General features: G+C 39.5%; 1 protein-coding gene across 1 annotated transcript in view; it reads left to right on the top strand.

Moving 5' to 3' along the window:
- The first annotated feature begins 7246 nt into the window (after positions 1-7246).
- LAMP1 (lysosomal-associated membrane protein 1) overlaps positions 7247-19872 on the top strand; it is a 31098-nt gene continuing 18472 nt past the window's right edge. Inside the window, exons 1-5 of the mRNA XM_006883808.1 lie at positions 7247-7298; positions 11196-11201; positions 13565-13683; positions 15376-15595; positions 15760-15921. Coding sequence (XP_006883870.1) covers positions 7247-7298; positions 11196-11201; positions 13565-13683; positions 15376-15595; positions 15760-15921 — 559 coding nt within the window. The remainder of the gene's footprint in view (positions 7299-11195; positions 11202-13564; positions 13684-15375; positions 15596-15759; positions 15922-19872) is intronic.

The following is a 19872-nucleotide window of genomic DNA, read 5'->3' on the forward strand; positions in this document are numbered from 1 at the left end:
GACAACTATACATCAAGTGGTTGTTGTTGTTGTTTTAATTTAAAAAAAGTATTCCTTCAAAAGAACAGAAGGAAAATAAAAAATAAATAAACAGCCATAATAAAAAAAATTCCATTTCAAGACAAAAGGCAAACAAAAAAATAATATTTGAAATATTATCATTTTCTTAATGTATATAGCAATTTATATGAATCACTAGAAAAAGATGATCATTCCAGGGCCAAGACTATGTAGTTTTTAAAAAGAAACACTATTTTGTTTTCTTTTTAGCTTGTCATATTGGCAAAGACTAAAAAGTTTATTAATACCCTGTGTTGGCAAGAACAGAAAGCAAAAGGCACTTCTGATGGGAACATCAACTTGCACAATTTTTCTGGAAGATGGTCTGTAATTTGCATCAGTATTTCTATAGATTCACTTTTGATTGAGTAATTAATACTTCCAGGAATTTATCCTAAGGGGAAAAGCAGGCTAGAGCACAGAAAATGTATTTATAAGATACATAGAATAGTTTTATTATAGCACTAAAAATGAACAAGTTTTTGGTTAGGTGACAGGAGGGATTATTTTTTAAAATGAAAATAAATTTTCATGTGCCAAAAGCAAACACACACTCATATTACAATGTTATTCTCTGTGAAAAGTGCTGTCAATAGTCAGGGCATTGTATGGCTTACTTTGTCAGCTGGTGGGTCAGTATAAATCCCCTGATTAAGGGCTGATTCCCTAGCTGGGAACAATGTCTTATCCTGTATGAGTTTGCTGATAAGTTACTGAGTATATTTGTTTGACAAGCACTCCAGAACTCCAGCCCAAACTCAGTTTAGCTCAATCCAAACTCAGTTTAGAGAGTGAAACTTTATTAAGGTAAGCGATTTTGCAAAATCAGGCATCCAAGCCCAGACAAAGAATCAGGCTGGCTGGCTCCCTGCCACAAGCCTCCCCTTCCCAACCTCCTCTCCCTCCTACTTTACCCCCAATTCCTTATTAATTGAGTACTGAAACTGAGGAGCACTTGAAGGACCTGAGGCGTTTGCTACAGAAAGTCAAGGATTGCAGTCTTCAATATGGACTGAAGCTCAACATCAAGAAAACAAAGATTCTCACCAGTGGGCCAATTGGAAGCATCATGGTAGAAAGAGAAGAGATTGAGATCAGCTTGCTCAGTTCCACAATCAATACTCTTGGCACCTGCAGTCAGGAAATCAAAAGAAAATGGCATTAGGAAAATCTGCTGTCAGGGACCTCTCCAGAGTGCTGAAGAGCAACAACAGCAGTATAGAGACTAAGGTGTGCCTGATCCAAGCCATGGTCTTTGGCAATTACTTGATATGCATCACATAGCTGGAAAATGACTGAGGATGATAAAAGAAGAATCGATGCTTTTGAGTTGTGGTGCTGGAGAAGAGCATTGAATACACCATGGACCACTAAGAAAGTAAACAAATCTGTTTTAGAAAGGATGAAACCAAGCTTCTCCTTGGAGGTAAGGATTTTGAAGCTCTATTTCCCATACTTTGGGCATGTTGCTGGGAGGGGCCAGTCCTTGCAGAAGGACGTCATGCTTAGAAGGGTGGAGGGATAGAGCAGGAGAGGAAGAACCAGGATTACATGGATTGACATAGTGACTGGGATAATGGGAGTAGGTAGATGTGTTGGACACTGAGATTGACTCAAGATAGGGCGGAGTTCAGAGCTATTGTACATGGGGTCGCTCACACATAACAATGGCAACAATAGGAGTATACAGAGAGCCCTGGTGGCCTAGTGGTAAGAAGCTGTGCTGCAATTCCAAAGGTAATGGTTTGAATCCACAAGCTTCTCAGAGGAAGAAGGATGGGCAATCTACTCTCAAGCGATTAACTGCTTCTGAAAATGAGCTATGGGTCGATTCTGACTCAAAGGCACACCTCGACAACAACATGGAAGTGTATAAGGGAGCCCTGGTGACTTAGTGGCAAGAAATAGTGCTGACAACAGAAAGGTATGGAGTTTGAATCCTCTATGGAAGAAAAAAGGGCAATTTCCTCTCCTATGATTTACTGTCTCTGAAAACCTGTTGGAGGGTCAGTTATGATGGAAAGTATGCAGTAACATCAATTGGGTGTACACCCTTTACCTGCACATTGGCTAGGTTTTATCTTTTTTAAAATTTTTTTTTACAACCCCTTGTTCCTCTCTTCTCCCCTTGTTTGTGTACACATTCCAGAGGCTCTGTGGTTTATCATGTCAGTTAATACTTTAGATTTCTTTTGTGTCATTACTCTAGCTTTTGTTTTCCCTACTTCGAAGAAGATGGATTAATCTAAAACTATTTCTAACATTCTCTACTCCACTATCTATGAAGCTCTGGTTGCCTAGGTTAAGAAGCTGTGCTGCAGTCTCCTAGGCTCGTGGTTCAAATTCACCATCTTTCCAGGAGAAAGATGGGCAGTCTATTCCTGTGCAATTAACTGCCTCTGAAAACCCAACCAAGGGTCAGCTATGGGTTGGTTCCAACTCCACTGGCACACAACAACAAATTCCATATGTAACAAAAATGTTTGTTAAGTGTCATTTCCTGCTATGTTTAAACACCTACCTTTTAGTCATTAAGGAGGTTATAACATTTAAAAAATATTTTGAGCACACTATTATTCTGCATAGACTCTTAATTCACATTTGATGAAGCCTTTGACCTAAGCAAGAAAAACAATTTGCTAAAAGGACTTTGAACAGTTTACATAATTTCCAAAAAGAATGCAGAATAATGCTCAGGAAACAGGGCTGTAAAAGGGACAGCCAGAACCACAGCTAAAAACACACTATAATAGAACCAAACTGATAAAGACCTGACCAGGGCCAGTATTTAACTCTGTCCCTTAAATGCATATTACTGCTGGAGCAGTGCCATCACCACCAGGTATCTAGTTGAATTTTCAGTGGTGCAGTGTCTTTGCAATCACTAGTTCCCCTTTTGGTCTAACAAGTTGGACTCTGGTCAAGTATTCACTGCATAGAGTAGCTGTGTGGCTGGGTGCAGTGCCTAAACTAATATTCTCAAGATGGATAATTCTCCAAATAAATGGAGGTTCAGAGGCCAGACAACCAAAATGAAGAAGTCCTTTATGCAGCTTCTGTGACTTCCTTGTTAAGTCTGCAAAAAGGAAGCCCAACTGCCAGATTTGTCTGTTTCCATACTCAAGATTATTTGATAGTTTTTAACCACCAAAGTGTTAGGAGATAATGACAATATTTTAGAAATTTCACCAGTCATCACTGAACTTAACACTCTTCTTCAGACAGTGCTAGACCCAAGCTCAAATAACATTTCCACATACTGCATTGACACTATCTCTGTCTTCTACTCTGTACCTCAATATTAAAAATGAATAACCATCTGCATGGTTACACTGCATGGAAACACTACAAGGAAGCACTGCATGGTTCAAAATCAGGAAAGGTATACACCAGGGATGCATCTCCTTAACTCCTATCTCCTTAACTTTTCAATTTATATGCAGATTAGATTATTTGGGAGGCTGGGCTCTATGAGGAGGAATGTGGCTTCAGGATTGGAGGAAGACTCATCAACAACCTGTTTTATCCAGATGACACGACCTTGCTTGCTGAAACTGAGGAGGACCTGCAGCATTTGCTGCAGAAGGTTAAGGACTGCAACCTTCAGTATGGATTGAAGCTCAACATCAAGAAAATAAAAGATTTCCACCAGTCAGCTAATTGACAGCATCATTATAGACAGTGAAGAGGATGAGATTGTTAACAGTTTGGTTCCACAATCAACACCGTTTGTACCAGCAGCCAGGAAATCAAAATACAAATTGCATTGGGTAAATCTGCTGTCAGGGATCTCTCCAGAGTAACAATGAGCAACAATGTCAGTCTGAAGACTAAGGTGTGCCACCTAATCCAGGCCATGGTCTTCACAGTTATGTGCCATGCATCAGAAAGCTGGACAATGACTAAGGATGATAGAAGAAAAATCGATGTCTTTGAGTTGTGGTGCTTGAAAAGAGTATTTGATATACCATAAACTGCTGGGGGAACAAACAAATCCATCCTGGAGAGGATGAAACCAGGAACTCTTGCTCCTTGGAAATAAGGATTTTGAAACTTTGTCTGACAAACTTTGGGTATGTTGCAAGAAGAGACTAATCCTTGGAGAAGAACACCATGCTTGGAAGGGTGGAGGAACAGCACAAAAGAAGATGACCCTGGATGAGATGGATTGACTCAATGATTGGGATAATGAAGATAGGTGTGTCAGGTATGATGAAATTTGCTCAGGATAGAGCAGGGGTCAGAGCTGTTGCATCTAGGGTTGCTATGCATCAGATAAGAATCAACAGCACATAACAACAACAACACTCACTTCCTCTAAGAATTGAGAGAGCTCTTCTGATGGCTTGGTAGTAAGGAGCTGTGCTGCCAACAAAAAGACATATGGTTCAAATCCACAAGCTGCTTTTTAGGAGAAAGACTTTGGAGGGTCACCTATGAGTGTATCATGACATAATAATGAAAAAGAATGAAATTCTCTTGTTTTAGATTTTGTCTCTGGAACCAATTTGTTAAAAAAAGAAACAAATCTTTGAACATCTAAAATAAATATCAGCAGACTTACTGTTCGATCACAGTTCCCTTTTTCCCTAAACACAGAACAAAACCACGAACTCATGGCCTCTCTCTTAGTGCTTATTTGTTCCCATTTTACTTACAGCCTTATTTGGTTACAGGTCTTTTTCCAACCCGTAACATATCAGAAGCTGAGCAGGAAGAAAAGACAAGGATAACAAGGAAAAAAAGACAAAAGTCTTCAAAAGCAAATAAATATAACAACAAGAACAACAAGCCACAGAAATCAAGGACTATAAGTGTCATCAAATAAATTCCAACTCAGAGTGACATTATGCACAACAAAATGAAGCACTGACCACCAATCCTGTGTCATTCTCACAATCTCCACTGTCCCAACCCATCTAATTGAGGGGTCTCCCTCTTTTTCATTTACCCTCTGCTTGACCAAGCACAATGTTTTTCTCCAGGAACTGATCTCTCCTGATAACATATTCAAGATATGTGAGACAAGGTCTCACACTCCTTACCTCCAAGGGCATTTTTTAGGTGTCCTTTCCCCCCCAACACGGTTTTGTAATTTTTCCCCCCCAAAGGGTTTTGTCTGTTCTTTTGTCATTTGGTGGTATATACCATATTCTTCACCACCACCACAATTAATAGAAATCAATTCTTCTGTCTTCTCTATTCATTGTCCAACTTTCACATGCCTAAGAGTCAACTGAAAATACCTTGGACTGAGTCAGGCACATTTGCATCCTCAAATCGACATCTTTGTTGTTTAGTATTTTAAAGAAGTCCTCTGCAGGGCAATATGTTGCCAAAATCTGAATCCAAATGGCTCAAGATACATATTCTAAGGAAGTGGAGGACAGGTAAGATTGGAAAGGAAGAGGCCTAGGACATTATGTGAATAATTGTAGCTGCAGAAAAAGGTGAAGTAGGTAGGTTAAGGTAAATAGGTTTGGCAAGAGCTTCCAACAGCAGAAGGAAAGTGAAAAATCAAGCAAAACCCCTAAGTTTTCCTCCCCAATGTCTCAATTAGAATGGCAAACTAAGGAATGTGACCTTTATCCTGCAGGTAATTGAAAAACAAAAAAAAAAAGGACAGTGAACCCTTCTAGAAGCAGTGAGAGCTTTTCTGTGCAATAATGTATGGATTAGGCTAATGAGCGTTTTTCAACATGTTATAAATACACTCCTATTCTGCTATATCTTTTAGAAAAACGTCACAACCAGTCATTGCTGACCTCTAAACTCTACACCCAAGTTGGTTCTGTCCTGGATCACATTTTTGGCACTTCCTGTTTTGGGTTGTTTTTTTTTTTTAGCTAATTTTGTTTTGTAACACAAAAGTGTAATATTCAATTTACTTGTTGAAACATCTCCCCCTGGTCCTAAACTCTTTCATCCTCCATGACTATCAGTCCAAAAACTTTTATTAAACGCGGGGGGGGGCGGGGGGGGGGAGAACAACCCCAACACCTGTTTCAGCACTGAGTTATTTGGAGAAATCCTCAATACTATTACAACACATCTCTCGGTGATTTTCCTAGGGTCACGAGTGATCAATGATATCATTTTACAGTGGAACCATCAGCCCGTAGCGGTTTCCCCAATACTTAACAGCTAGTCACTGGAAAGCTAGACAACTTCATCTGATTTCAAATCCATTCCTTTCCTCCATAAGGGCATTGGGAAGTTAAGAAACAGTTTTCTTCCTGTGTAGTAACCGAGAAACTTATTTCCTATTTGCCAATCATTTCCCTCCTCAAATTCCTGACTGTACAGAAGCGATTTAAACGAGAAATATGCACTGTCATCCACCCTTAACACTTCCAAAACCTTCTTGCCAACGCTAATACCGTATTCACTTTAAGTATCAAAGAATTCACTGCCACTCTTTAGGTCGGATAGGCTTTCGTTAGACTGACGGGGAAGAAGGCAAGCTTCAGGTGTGTTTAAGTGTGTTGCTCGAGGTTTGAGGGGCTTCTCCAGCTTTTTTAAATGATCTCTGTGTCTCCTTTCTGTTTCCAGCTCTTCCTCTTTCCCTTCACTCTCGCTTTCCACTTGCACTTCCCTTTTTCCTTTGCCCCAATCTGATTTTCCGCTTCACTCTTGCCAGGAAAAAGAGTTCTAGAGAGACAGTGGGGCTCCGAGCGCGCAGACAAGAATGGGAGCTGCTAGCCCTTCTCCCCTCATCTGCGCCGCGGGCCTGGCTCCCCGATCGCTTGGTTAAGACAACAGGGGGCACCGCCAGGACGGGTCACCAACGCAATGACGCAGCTGTGGGAAGCAGCGCCATCGCCGGCCGGGGGCGCAAATGGTCTCGCGAGAGGCCCGCCTGCCCCGCCCCGCCCTCGAACCCTCGGGGCCTCACGTGACAGTGTGGGGGCTGGTTGCGCTGCGGCGGTCACATGATAGGCAAAGCCGTCCGCCGGGGTCTCCTTCCTGGCCTGCAAGAGCCGAAAGACGGGGCCCTGTTGAGTTGCTGGAGACTCTTGTCGCTGCCAAGCCCCAGTCCTCGACCTCCTTGCCTTTTTGCCTAATTGCCGCCCCCGTATTTGGGCAGCTAGCAGGGGGGCGCAGGTCGCCAACGGCCAACCGACTCGAGACCCTCACGCCCCGCTCGGCTTTTTCACTCACCGGCCTTCCCAGGCCCGTCGCGCCCATGGCAGCCCCCGGCGGTGCACGGAGGTGGCAACTCGTCTTGCTACTGCTCGGTAAGGCGAGGGAGAGGGAGCAGGGACTGCGGAGCGCGGCCGCCCAAGACCCGGGACTCGGAGGAGTCGCGGCCTGCGGGGGGAAGGGGCGGTCGAGATGGTGCGCGGAGCTCGTGGGGCTGCTGGGCTCTCTGGGCGCCCGTGGGTCGGTCTCGGGACTGAGCTTGCTTGTTGCCTATGGCGAAGTTGGTACTTCGCCGTGTTCTGCCCGCCAGGGCCTTGCCGGGCGGAGGTTAGCCTTGTAGTTGACGGATGTGGGATTTGGAGATAGGACCTCACTGACAGGTGGTTTGGGAGTTGGGAGCCTGGTGCGTAAAAGTGGAGGAGAAAGAAGCGTACCTTCCTTGCACAAGATCATAGATGATCTTGGTTCTGCTCGGCTTTCGTATTCACACCTAGTCAATGATTTTTTATTTTTTTTTTCTTTCTGAGGTTTTAAGTTCGAAACTGAACTTCTAAGAGGTTGTTCTGTGGTTTGGTAGTTTCGGGATAGCTGTTAGTGGTTAGCTTAATTTACTGGCAAGTTTAGCCAAGGAGGCCTAGTTGAAGTTATTCAGCCCAAGATGGCAGAGACTACCATTGTGTCTTGTCTAATTCTGCCTGGATAGGTGACCTATATCGAGTTACAACATGGATTTTGCCCAGAAGAAAATAGTGTAGTGATTTCCAGTCCTTCAAAGTTAGTATTTTATACCTTTCTTTTGCAGTGCAATATAGATGAGTGTATATTAAATTTCTTTACTGTGAATTTAAATTTGTTAAAATGATTTTTGACCGTCTTTATGTTAAGCCTTTAGGAGATGCTAGCAGGCAAAATGAGAGGTAAAAGAAGGTTGGGACCCCACAATGGCAGTGTCCATTTCTAACAAACAGATTTAAAGAGCATTAGTGTGCTTTCACAGTAATGGTGGTTTATTCCTGTAAGTCAGGTTAAGAGAAGCCATTCACATGTTGAGAAACATTCTGATTCCTCATTAGCCGATGAGCAGTAGGTGCTCAATTAATATTTTACTGGTTGAAGGATTTGTTCTCATTTTCTGCTCTCACAGTAATGATTAATGTAGGCTTTCCTTTAACAAGGATCTTACTCGTAGGTTATGTCTGTTCAGAGGCAGTTGGTGAACCTCCCTATGCGTTCTTTATCCCACCAAACCCACTGGTGTCCAGGCAGTTCTGACTCATGGTGACCCTCCATCTTAATGGGAGGAGACTGCTCATCTTTCTTGGGCTGCACTGATGGTGCCTTAGAAGGGTAGCCCTTTGGTTCAGCAGGCCTGTGCTTAACCTACTATGCTACCAGGCCTCAATAATACTGAAGGATTGTTTTTTCATAAGTGCCAGAAACTGAAAGATGATACAGCAAGACCAATGCATGTGAATTAAACATCTGCATAAATGGGAAGGGAAAATTTATCCAGTAGGCAAGGTGAGGGCAGGTTTGCTTAATTGTGTTTACTTTGAAGTGAACAGTTTCCCGTGTTTGTGGTGAAACTCATGTGAAATTGTTCACTTCACGTTAATAAGCTCAAGTAAACTTATGCTTGCTTACTGGCTGCTACTCCATCCTTGTCATCCGTGCAAATTGCGAAGAAACTTGCAATTAGGACGGTACAGTGGGCTTGAGAGAGGCACAGAAGTCAGCTAGCTATACTGAGAAGAAGAATCCTTGATGAAAAATGGGAAATTGTTCATTTCAGATGTAGAGTATAAATCCCTGCCTGCTTACTTTGCCTATTGGGTAATCTGACACCCCTCTGGCACCAAGTGGTCCTAATGTCTTACTGCTCCTAAGTAAGGGCATCTTGGCTGCACCCGGTAGAAATTTACAGAATGCTGGATAGTGCACTTCATAGTTCATGCCCTAGTGTGTCAACCCTATTAATCAAACGCAATGCTTTTAGAACTCAGCTGCTGCTGTAAATTGGACTTCTACTCTCTTTAGTGAGTACTGTCACAGTTATCTATGATACAGATTTTCACTTTGATCATTAAGATTTGTATCACTGTAAGTGATATGTAGTTAAGCTATGTAGCACTGGACCTTTGTACCATACAATTTGACGGCAGTTGCTAACTTCAAAGCATCTCTTTTTAGCCTTTCTTTTCAAGAAGTGTTAACCCATTCCAAAGATTCTTAGTTCAAGTGGGTTACTTGAGAATTAAGATGGATGGGCAAATAATGAATTTAAAATGTAGATCGGATGTGTTCAGGTTTCTCTTAGGATGAATTTTATTTAAAATGGATGTAGTCACAAAAGTCAATTCAAACATTTTAAGCACAGAATTAAAACATTCTATCTTATTTTTTTGATCTCTTTTCCTGAGTTTTATCCCCCCCCCCCCCAATTGGTTTTAGCCAGAAAGACACTATAAATACACACGACTATTTAGCATTCATTTACACAGAAAAGAGAGTTTTTTATTCTGGACTTTTAAAAATGAATTAATATTTTAGCAAAACAGACTTCTCCCCCTTTATTATATTTTGCTCCTATGAAATGTCTGTGGTTAGCATTAGGAACGGAGATAATTGGTGTGAAGAGAAAAATGTTCTTTCTTCACTGTAAGTTACTAAAATAAGGATAATAATGTTATAAATCTTTAATGTTGGGAATTTAGGTGCATTTATCAGTTCAGAACTAACATTTTCTTCAAAATATACCTGTCATACTCACCTTTTTAGTATTGAAATGTATTTAATTGCAGTTGTTTGTTGAGAAATGCATGCATTGTTTCTGACTAGTAAATTAAGTTTCTCTGTCCTTTTTTGTTTCTTTGTTGATGAGTAGTTAATAAGATTAGCTTTTAAACTCCAATAGCATTATAACTTATAAGTGTTATATACAATTAAAAAGCTGTTTTAAAAAGATGTTTTACAAATTTAGATTTGTAAAACAAAATGTAGGTAATTGCATGAAACTCAATATGACTTGTAAACTTTCTAATAAAATAAAAAACCAAGCCCAGCCCTTAAAACTCAGCAACTTAGAATTAGGTCTATTTAAAATAATACCAATTTTAGTGAACACTTTTGCCCCAAAAGTACATCTCTGTTTTTTAAATTTCAGATTTCTAAATTACTCATTTCTCCTACATTAATAATTAGGAATTACTTAGAGCTTCTTTTGTATTGAATTATTGGTGAAAAGCACAGACAGACATGAAATGAAACTATATTTTCTGATACATAGTTTTGTGTGTACTTGCATGATGTGACTCCTGCAGTCATTAATGTTAACTACATGATTTTTCTCTTTCAAGTTGAAGATTGGTCACTTAGGAGATTTGAGAAGTTTTGTATTAATTACTATTAGCCTTGATGATGGAACATTGTCACTTACTCAAGTTGAATACTAAATTCATCATTAGATTTTATAAAAATGTTTTAATACCTTACTTTGCAGTTCTAGTTAAGTAGAACTCTCAGAAAGCAATAATGTTAGATTTCTCTTTGCTTCAACATGCCTTTTATTTATACAGGTTTGTACAGTTTTTTTCTACATATCATTTACTTGTCTTTTATATGTGTGTGTGTGTGTGTGTGTGTGTATCTTATTTCTCAACTTACAGTCCAGCTTGGGCATGACACATAGTAATTGCTTAGTAACTATACGAAGAAAGGTCCATATGCATAAGGTGGTTTTTTAAATCCTTTCAAGTCATAGGTGCTTCTTTTGCCTGCTTCCTTGAGGTAGCAAAGTTTTTTTCTTTCAAATACAAGGATTTCACAATTCAAAATGTATTGATTCACTCTGCAGATGCTTGAGAGAAAGCTATCCAGAATGCATGTTCTAGAGCTGCTTTCCTTCCAGATTTGAACCCAAACGGCATAGGCTCTTGAGTCAGGAAGAGTAGCTTTGGCTCCTCCAGGCCACTTACTAATCACGTGATCTTGAGTGTTAGGTCATCTCCCTTTGTCTTACTGAGAAGAAAAGAAAAAGAATGCCTATGTATTAGGGTTGTTATTTTAATGAACTTATTTGTGAAGTGTTTTGAGCAGTGCCTGGCACCTATCAGGTGCTTTAACAAGCACTAAAAGTAACAAGTGTTTGATTTAGAATACTGAGAACTAAATGTTGAGTTTGGTAGATACCACTTGTACAGAACTTCATTTTTTTATAACACTCAGAAACCCCTCATTGCTGTCAGGTTGGAACTGATGCACAGCTGACCCTTCAGTGGCTTCTCAGAGGCTGTGTCTTGCATGGGAGCAGGTTGTCCTTTTTTCTCCCATGGAGCAGTTGGCCGACTTGAACTACCAGCCTTTGGGTTGGCCTTGCAGCTCATTCACTCACTAGGCTACCAGATCATTAAAACATTAATATTGTTACCTTGTACTAAATTCTTTACACCTAGTGGCTCATTTATTGCACTAAACTCTTAGATGTCCGTTTGCTTACTTCCATCTTATGGATGTGTAAACTGAGGGCTTGGGAGGCTGCTGCTTGCTCAAGGTACAAGTGCTGGAAGAGTCCTCTAGAACTTAGGTATTCGGGCGCAGAAACACATCACCTCCCACATCTGCACTTTTTAAAAAGTAGGAGTACTTTGAAAAACTAAGTAAAAGTTACTCTTTTCTGTAACACACCCCCTTGCAAAATAGTCACATTCAAATTTTAGTAAAGGACCACCAGAGATTAGCAGTGTGAAATAAGCCGGTGAATGGATATATTCAGGCAAAAGGTGCTTGTGTTGAGGTTGTAACACCTATTAAATCACTGTAGATATTTTAGTTAATTTGTGAAACAGTTTTTTAACTAATGGCCACTTTTACAGAATGAAGCACAACACACAGTGTGCTACTCTGTTGTCTTAGAATTGTGTATTCTTAATGCTGTTGTAGACATTTTTCTCTTGCTCCAAATTGGATTTTTAGATGTGAGTTTCTTATTTTTGGTAATTCACAATTTCTGGGTATCTCCAGGGTAAGTATGAGCTCATCTAGTGCTGCTAAATCTTACTCTAAATTTGTTTTAGTAATAACATTTTTTGCATTCCTTTTAAAGTTCAGCACATTTGCAAAGTGAAAGAAAATCCTGTGATTGAAAAGCCACTTAGTCCGACATGCTTCCTAATAAAATACTTTGGGTTGGTAAAAACTTTTTTCAAGGTTCAGAATATTTAAAAAAAAATTAGTATATACTGCTTTGAGTATGTGGCCCTCAAAGTGTGCTTTCATAATTTTACATTGATGATGCTGGTTAGATCAGATTGCAGATGTGTAAATGTTCATTGAAAGGACATGTGTTGACTTGCAGCAGCAAAGGCAAGTGACAACACATAATTTCTGGACAAGTTCTTCTATGCAGAGGTAGCTGATGTTTGGTTTTAGAAAGAGCCAAACCACCTGTTTTTGCTTGTCTGTGAAAGAGTGAAGCAGTAACATGTATGGTGATGGTGCTGTGTTCATAAGATGTGTAGCTTGCATTTTTTTTTTTCCATAGTGATGAGATTGCTATTAAACATGACAGTCACAAGTCCTTGAGGAACTGAAGAAGCCAGGGGTAATACTGACCTTCAGAGAACTTCTGCTATGAATTGACTAACAGTTCAAAGAATTGCGACTTCTCGTTTGTGAAATGCAAAGAGAAAGTACTTGGTAGTAATCATTGTAAACTTGTATAGACCCCAAGAGAGTTTCGATTGTGTCCTCTGTACAAGTCAAGTACAAGCCAAAGGTGTAATCACCATTTTTTGAGGGTTTTTCTGAAATTAGGAAAAAGAGCTCACATTTGTGAGTCTGTGGCTTTTCTTACTATATCACCACTCGGTTAAGAGTAAAAATATGTTAAAGTTTACATAGTCCAGTGAAAGGTATTACATGCTCTCACATGGAACGCACTGATTTTTGTAGAAGATGGGTATTATTTTAGCTGCAGATGGGCTGGATAAATTGTGCCTTAAAGATCTCACCAAGTTTATGGTAGATTCTTCTGAGGATCATGGAGTGATACATGCTTGGCACTGACCTAGAAATCGGATATAAGACTTCAAGATAAGTATTCTGAAGGAAGGCATTAAATAACTATGGACCAGTTGAGCAAACTGATAAGATAGATCGAGTACATTTGTAGTTGACATTTTCAGAATCATGTCTGGGAGAGAGAAAATTGGCCTATTATAAACCATGCGTTTTGTAGTGGATTGTGAAGCACAGTGGAATCTTCAGATACAATTCATTATTGCTACAAGCTTTAGAAAATAGGACTACCCAGTTTATTTTCACAGAGGTATTTATTTGAGTGTTCTGTCCTTTCTGGAAATAGCAGGCCTCACACATGGTGCATCTTCAATCTTTGAGGTGAAAAATAATGAAACAGCTTGCATAATGGCCGACTTCTCTGCTGCCTTCCTCGTAAACTATGAGAGCAAGAGTGGTCTTAAGGTAAGAAACACCAAGGTCATTTCTGCTTTGTACGTGTGTGTGTGTGTGTGTGTGTAAAGATTATTGGACCTTTTAAAATATTTAGAAAATAATCAGTTCCACCCAGACACTGTTGTTGTTTTCTATACACAAAATTTCCTTCAGCCTTGTCAGTAACATATACTATTTTCCGTGATGTGGCAGCAGTCGTGGTGCACAGTCAGTGTAGTGTTAAGCTTTTTACTATTTCATCGTGAACATTTTTCTAGTTCTTTTGAGGATTGTCTTTTATAATCTCACTGTGATACGTAATTATGTTGACTGTAATTTGTTTAGCCACACTTTTTGCTAGTTGGCAAGTTTTAAAATATTCTTTTTTCATTGCCCGGTGGAAGCTCTGTGAATGTAGGTTTTTTGATCTGTTGAATTGACATTAGATAAGTTATTAATCGGTTGGTTGCTGACAGTGTGATTCTGTCCAGTGCTTTTTGAGGTTTTCTCTGCCTGATATTTGGGAAGTAGATGCCCAGGGCGGGCTTCCAAGGTGCTTCTGGGTGGACTCCGACCCTCTGATTAGCAATGAAGTGTGGTAATCCTTTGCATTACCTAGAGACTACTAGATAAGTTAGTAACTCTAGGAAGTGCACAGAAACAGCTCCTTTGACATACAGTGCCACAAGTGCTGCACCAATTTGAGTGTCATTAGCTGTTTTGTTTAAACTTTGTGTTTATATAGGATAAATAAAGTGCTTCCATACATTTCTAAAAATAACATTTATTTGTATCTTTTCCTATTCATGGGCATCTCATATACTCATTCTAGTTAGTACTTAGACTTTTTAAACCTATCCTTGAATTGTATTTTATTTTCCATTGAAGTGCTCACTTTTCTTTATCCACTTCCATGTTCATAATGCTGTATCTTTTTGCTGGTTGTCAGAGCACACCTGCAGAAGCCAGGATTGCTAGAGAGATAAGACCTTCCTTTAAGTGCCCTGGACTTTGTGCTTTGTACTGGGGCTTTGCTAATGTGGTTATATTTGTCTTCTCAGTCTCCATTAAATTAGAAGAAAATTGGAAGGATTTTGTTTCCTAAAGCTTTCTCAGTTTATGAAGTTTTGCCCAAGCACGTTTTAATTTTTACATTCACTTTTTTGTTTGTGACTAGATATAAAAACTGTTTTAATCCTTTTTTTAATATATTGATTATTTCATACAGATATCCTTTAGCTGTTCAGAAAAACATGCTTTGTCAACTCATATACTTCTGTGTCATTATTTTAAGAACTGCATTAGTATCTGACTAAACCATAATTCATTTAACTACTCCAGTCATTTAGATAGGTGTGATTGTTTTCTAGTTATTTTGCTTATATCAGTAATAAACATCCCCATTGTTTTTGCATGATAGTTGGGATGGAGTTAAGATCTAAGCTTGTCAGATTCTTTACTTTGCTCTCTATAAAATCCTTTCGTTATTATGGGAATTTTGGTGCTGCCAAAAGCAAAGCATTGGGCTGTTGACCATGTGGTCGCTGGTTTGAACCTGCCTGTGATAGTCTGTTCCCATAAGATTTATAGTCCCCAGAACCCCTTGGGGCAATTCTCTTCCGACCTATAGGGGTCGCTAGGGGTCAGTGTGATTGGGGAGTTGGTTTGGTTTAGTTTCAGGTGGATTCTAATTAGATTTCGTTGTAATTGTGTTTGTTGTAGAATGTGACCATTGACCTACCATCTGATGCAAAAGTTGTGGATAATAGCAGCTCCTGTGGTAAAGAGAACACTTCTGTACCTAGTCTAGTGATTGCATTTGGAAGAGGATATACGTTGACACTAAACTTTACGAGGAATGCAACACGCTACAATGTCCAGATGCTAAGTTTCACATATAACCTGTCTGATTCAAGTCATTTTCTCAATGCAAGCTCTAAGGGTAAGAATGAAATGAATTAAAATTGATAATTATGAAAAAGTTGGATTGGGAAGCATTGTCTAAAGTCATTTTGAGCTAAGAACTGCAAGTGATTAAAAATTTTATGTATATATACCTATGTATATATTATTATTATTATTATTTTTCCCCCTTCACGTATACAGGAACCAAGACTGAAGTCTCCTTGCTAACTGACATCAAGGCAGACATCGATAAAAAATACAGATGCATGAGCCACAGCCAGATACACATGGATAAAGTGACAGTCACATTTCATGATACAACCATTCAAGCATATCTTTCACATGGTAACTTCAGCAAGGAAGGTAAGGCTTGGCCATTTGTGCCTTTTGTTAGACTGTGTTGTTGTTGTTAGGTGCCATTGAGTCCGTTCTGATAGAGTCAGCTCTATCTAGACAGAATGCCACTCTGCCCTTCTTACCTCATCCCCATAGTTATTACTCTGAGTCCATTGTAGTTGCTGTGCCAATCTGTCCTATTAAGGATCTTCCTCTTTTTTTTTTGTTTTGTCTTCCTCTTTTTTGCTGACAATTTACTTTCCTAAGCATGATCTTTTTTCAGGGACCAGTTCATTTTGATAATGTTGCTTGGTGTTATCAAGTTGAGTACAACTCTTAGCAACCATGCTGTCCTATGTCGTTATCTCTGATACACTTGAGCCCGTTGCTGAGTCACTATGTCAAAAGCACACGTGCAGAGTATGTTAGACTAAGTCTCCCCATCCTCACTTTTAAGGGATAATCATGATTGGGTTTCTGGTTTGCTTTTTAAAAATAGTACCTGTCTTTTAAAATGCACTTTGCAAAAATCTTACTTTAACTCTCCAAGATTTAGTCTGTCTGTTTATACCACTGCCTCTTGGTCTGTGTACAGTTTCCACATGAGCATAATTAAGTGTTCTGAAATTCTCAGTCTTATTTGATGATGTTGTTACGTGCCATTATGACCCTGTGTACAACAGCTCTGAAGCTTGCCCTGTCCTGAGCCAGTCTCACGAATTCCAACACACCTACCCCCATTGCCCTAGTTCCTGTATTAGTCCATCTCATCCTGGGTCTCTCTCTCCTGTGTTGTCCCTCCACCCTTCAGAGCATGATATCCTTCTCCAAGGATCAAGCCCTCCTGACCACATCCCCAAAGTATGTGAGAAGGAGCTTCAAAATCCTAGCCTCCAAGGAGAACCTTGCTTTCACTTTCTCTAAGACACACCTATTTGTTTTCTTGGGGTCCATGGTATGTTCAAGACTCTTGTCCAGCACCACAACTCAAAGGCATCAGTAATTCTTCGTTATCCTTAATCATTATCCAGCTCTCTGATGCATAGCAAGTAATTGCAAAGACCATGGACTGGATGAATCAGGCACACCTTAGTCTCTAGACTGACTAGACTGATATTCTTTCTCAGGACTCTGGAAAGGTCCCTAACATAATAGTAAATAAAAATTATTATATCATAATCCCTTTGTGATATATATGCTGAATAAGCATTCATATATCCAGGAACTAAGTTGGTGGCTTATATATTTGAAGAACAATTTCCCAACCCTTTTCCCTCCTTTTTAGAGATGGTGATCTTAGGTAAGGGTGGATACATCTTGATTTTAAAAAGGGTGAAAGGGCAAAGAAGTTGAAACCTCTTTGTCATAGGGCTAATGAGATGAGGGTCACAGGATCTCTTTTCTTTCAAGCTGGTTACCTTTACATAAAGACATAGTCTTATCTCAGTCCCAGCTCAGACAGGTTTGGTGGACTCCACAGTCCTTTCTTTTTTTTTTTTCCACAGTCCTTTCTGATGCGGTCATGACCCATTGCAGCTTGTATCTACTGATACAGCTGGTGATTTGTATTTTAGGTTTCTGCCAAACAGGGGTCCAGGCACCTTATTAGCTGAGTGATCTTGGGCAAGAAATAAGTTTTCTAAACTTAGGAAACAATAACTAACCTGTCTTAAAAGATTGTTAAACACATTGCATGAATTTCCTTTTAAATCTTGTCTTAATTCCCTCCCTTGAGTAAATAGGAAAAAAAATGTTAAATATTTTCACCCTAAATTTTCCCAGTCTTCACCCATTACTTCCATCACTGATGTTGCAGTTAGGGTGATTGCTTTAGGGTAAGGTTGGATCTTCCTTTTAGAAAAATAGAGAGAGTGAGCTGATAAAAAAGTTTACAATAAAGACAGCACAGCCATTCCTAATCTTTAGACCAGCTGTAGCAAGCCTTTAATTTGTAGTATTCATCAGCCGTCTTGCTTGAAGAATCAAACATGACTCTTGGGTAGTAGCTAAAGGGGTGGTAATTTGCAGGAAAGGCTCTGCTCCTTGTAGTAGGTAGTTAAACATTTGTTTAAGGAAGAAAAGAAGGAAATGTATTTGGCTAAAGAGTGTAATTTTTGTTCTTATAATTCTTACTGAAGGAAGAGGGCATTTTATCTAAATAAAGTCCACATTTTTTCTAAGGAGTGATTAGACCTGAGAGTATTTAATTTGTGGTTTCCACCTTGATGTAATCTCCTTTACTGAACAAGATCACATTCAAAGATAATTGTCACCCAAGCAGAAGTGAGACTACCTGAATAGATGTTATATGGCCATATAGACCAAAACTTGGAAGTCTGGCCTTTTTACTTTGTTATTTTACACATCCAACTTCATTATGTCTATAACTTCAATTTATTTCTTGGCCCAAGGGTAAGAAGCAAAAGGTATTTCTTAGCACATCATAGGTTAAGAGCGTGCGAGTTGATTTCGTAGACCTTCTGGTATTTACTATAATAATGAGTTCACAGAGATTGATGTATTCACTCTCCATTTATACTCCTTTCCCCTCATTTTTATATGTTATGTCTGGAAAGTGATATTTTTCCTTTACAGTCTTTTTTAAATTTGATTTTAAAAAAATTCTTTTTTCTTCTTGTGTACCATTGAGTTGGATAGGAATAGCACAGGGGGAGATTGACCCTTCTTCTCTGGTGGATTCAAACTATGTTTATTGTGATTTTTAATGAAAGTTTGGAGAGAATTTGGATTTTCATGCATTCATTGTTGCACATTTTCCTCCCTACCCCTTCAGTTCAGTTAAAAAAAAATTCATTGTTGTGTAATCCCCCCCCCCCCCCCCCCCAGGTCACTTTGCTGTGCACCTCTTATTCTGGACTGTTGTCATACAAATAATGCCTAATCATGTATTCCTTTTGAGCAGTTCTTTCCCTCATCTGTTACAATGCAAAATCCATTATTTATCCCCTCTTTTCTTAATTTTCCTCCCGGCACCCATCTCAGTTCTGTTTAATAACAGTGGTGTTAAACAGTATTTGTCCTTTTGTGACTGAGATATTTCATGCAGCATAATGTCCTCCAGGGTTACCCATGTTGTGTAATATTTTTGAGATCCTTGTTTTTCAGTGCTGCATAGTATTCCACTGTGTGAGTAAACCATGGTTTTTCTAACCATTCATTTGTTTCTTGGTGGAAAGATATTTTTATGGGATTAAATTGAATAAATGCTTTCTAAGTAGGTTATGCATAGCAAATTCCTGGTGTGCTTCCTTTTGCTTCCTGTCATTCAGCCTAGGGAAACTTTGAAAGGACAGAAATGGAATAAATACTGTTCTACACTTGAATGTTCGCAGAAACAGGATAGTAAAAGAAAAAGCAAACCTGATTTTAAGATTAATGGTGCTATATATTTTGGTTTTTTGAGCCTTAATTGTAACCTGTCTGTTCTTATTGAAAATGTTGAGTCACCTGTCCACATTTGGATCAATATGGTATTATTTAGAATATAAACTTTTAACCAGTCAAATCCTGAGGTACAGTGAAATCCACCTTCTTTTCCTTGCCCCGTATGTGTGGACATGGCCTGCGCAGACCACAGCAGACACTGCCACCACATGCCTGCTCTGGCCTTGCTGCTCTCCATACCTACTGCTCCACCTCAGTGGATTCGGACTCAGGTGATGCTCCATTGTGTTCCCTAAGCTGTAAATCTTCATGGGTGGAAACTGCCCATCTTTTATCTTGTGAAGTGGCTGGTGGATTAGAACCACAGACCTTTCAGTTAATAGCCTGTGAGTAATACATTATATCACCAGGGCTCCTTCACCACGCTTTGATTCTCCCTTAAGTCCTAGATTATACGAAATCTTCCCTGTTTCTGTATTTTTGCATACTCAGAACTAACACACGCGCACACACACACCATCTCTCTCCCTCTCCCCCTCCCTCTCTCCCCTTCTCCTTCCTCCCTCTCTCCTC

Source organism: Elephantulus edwardii, unplaced genomic scaffold, assembly GCF_000299155.1.
Source record: "Elephantulus edwardii isolate Elephantulus edwardi_28Jun2011 unplaced genomic scaffold, EleEdw1.0 scaffold00030, whole genome shotgun sequence".
Taxonomy (NCBI): Eukaryota; Metazoa; Chordata; class Mammalia; order Macroscelidea; family Macroscelididae; genus Elephantulus; species Elephantulus edwardii.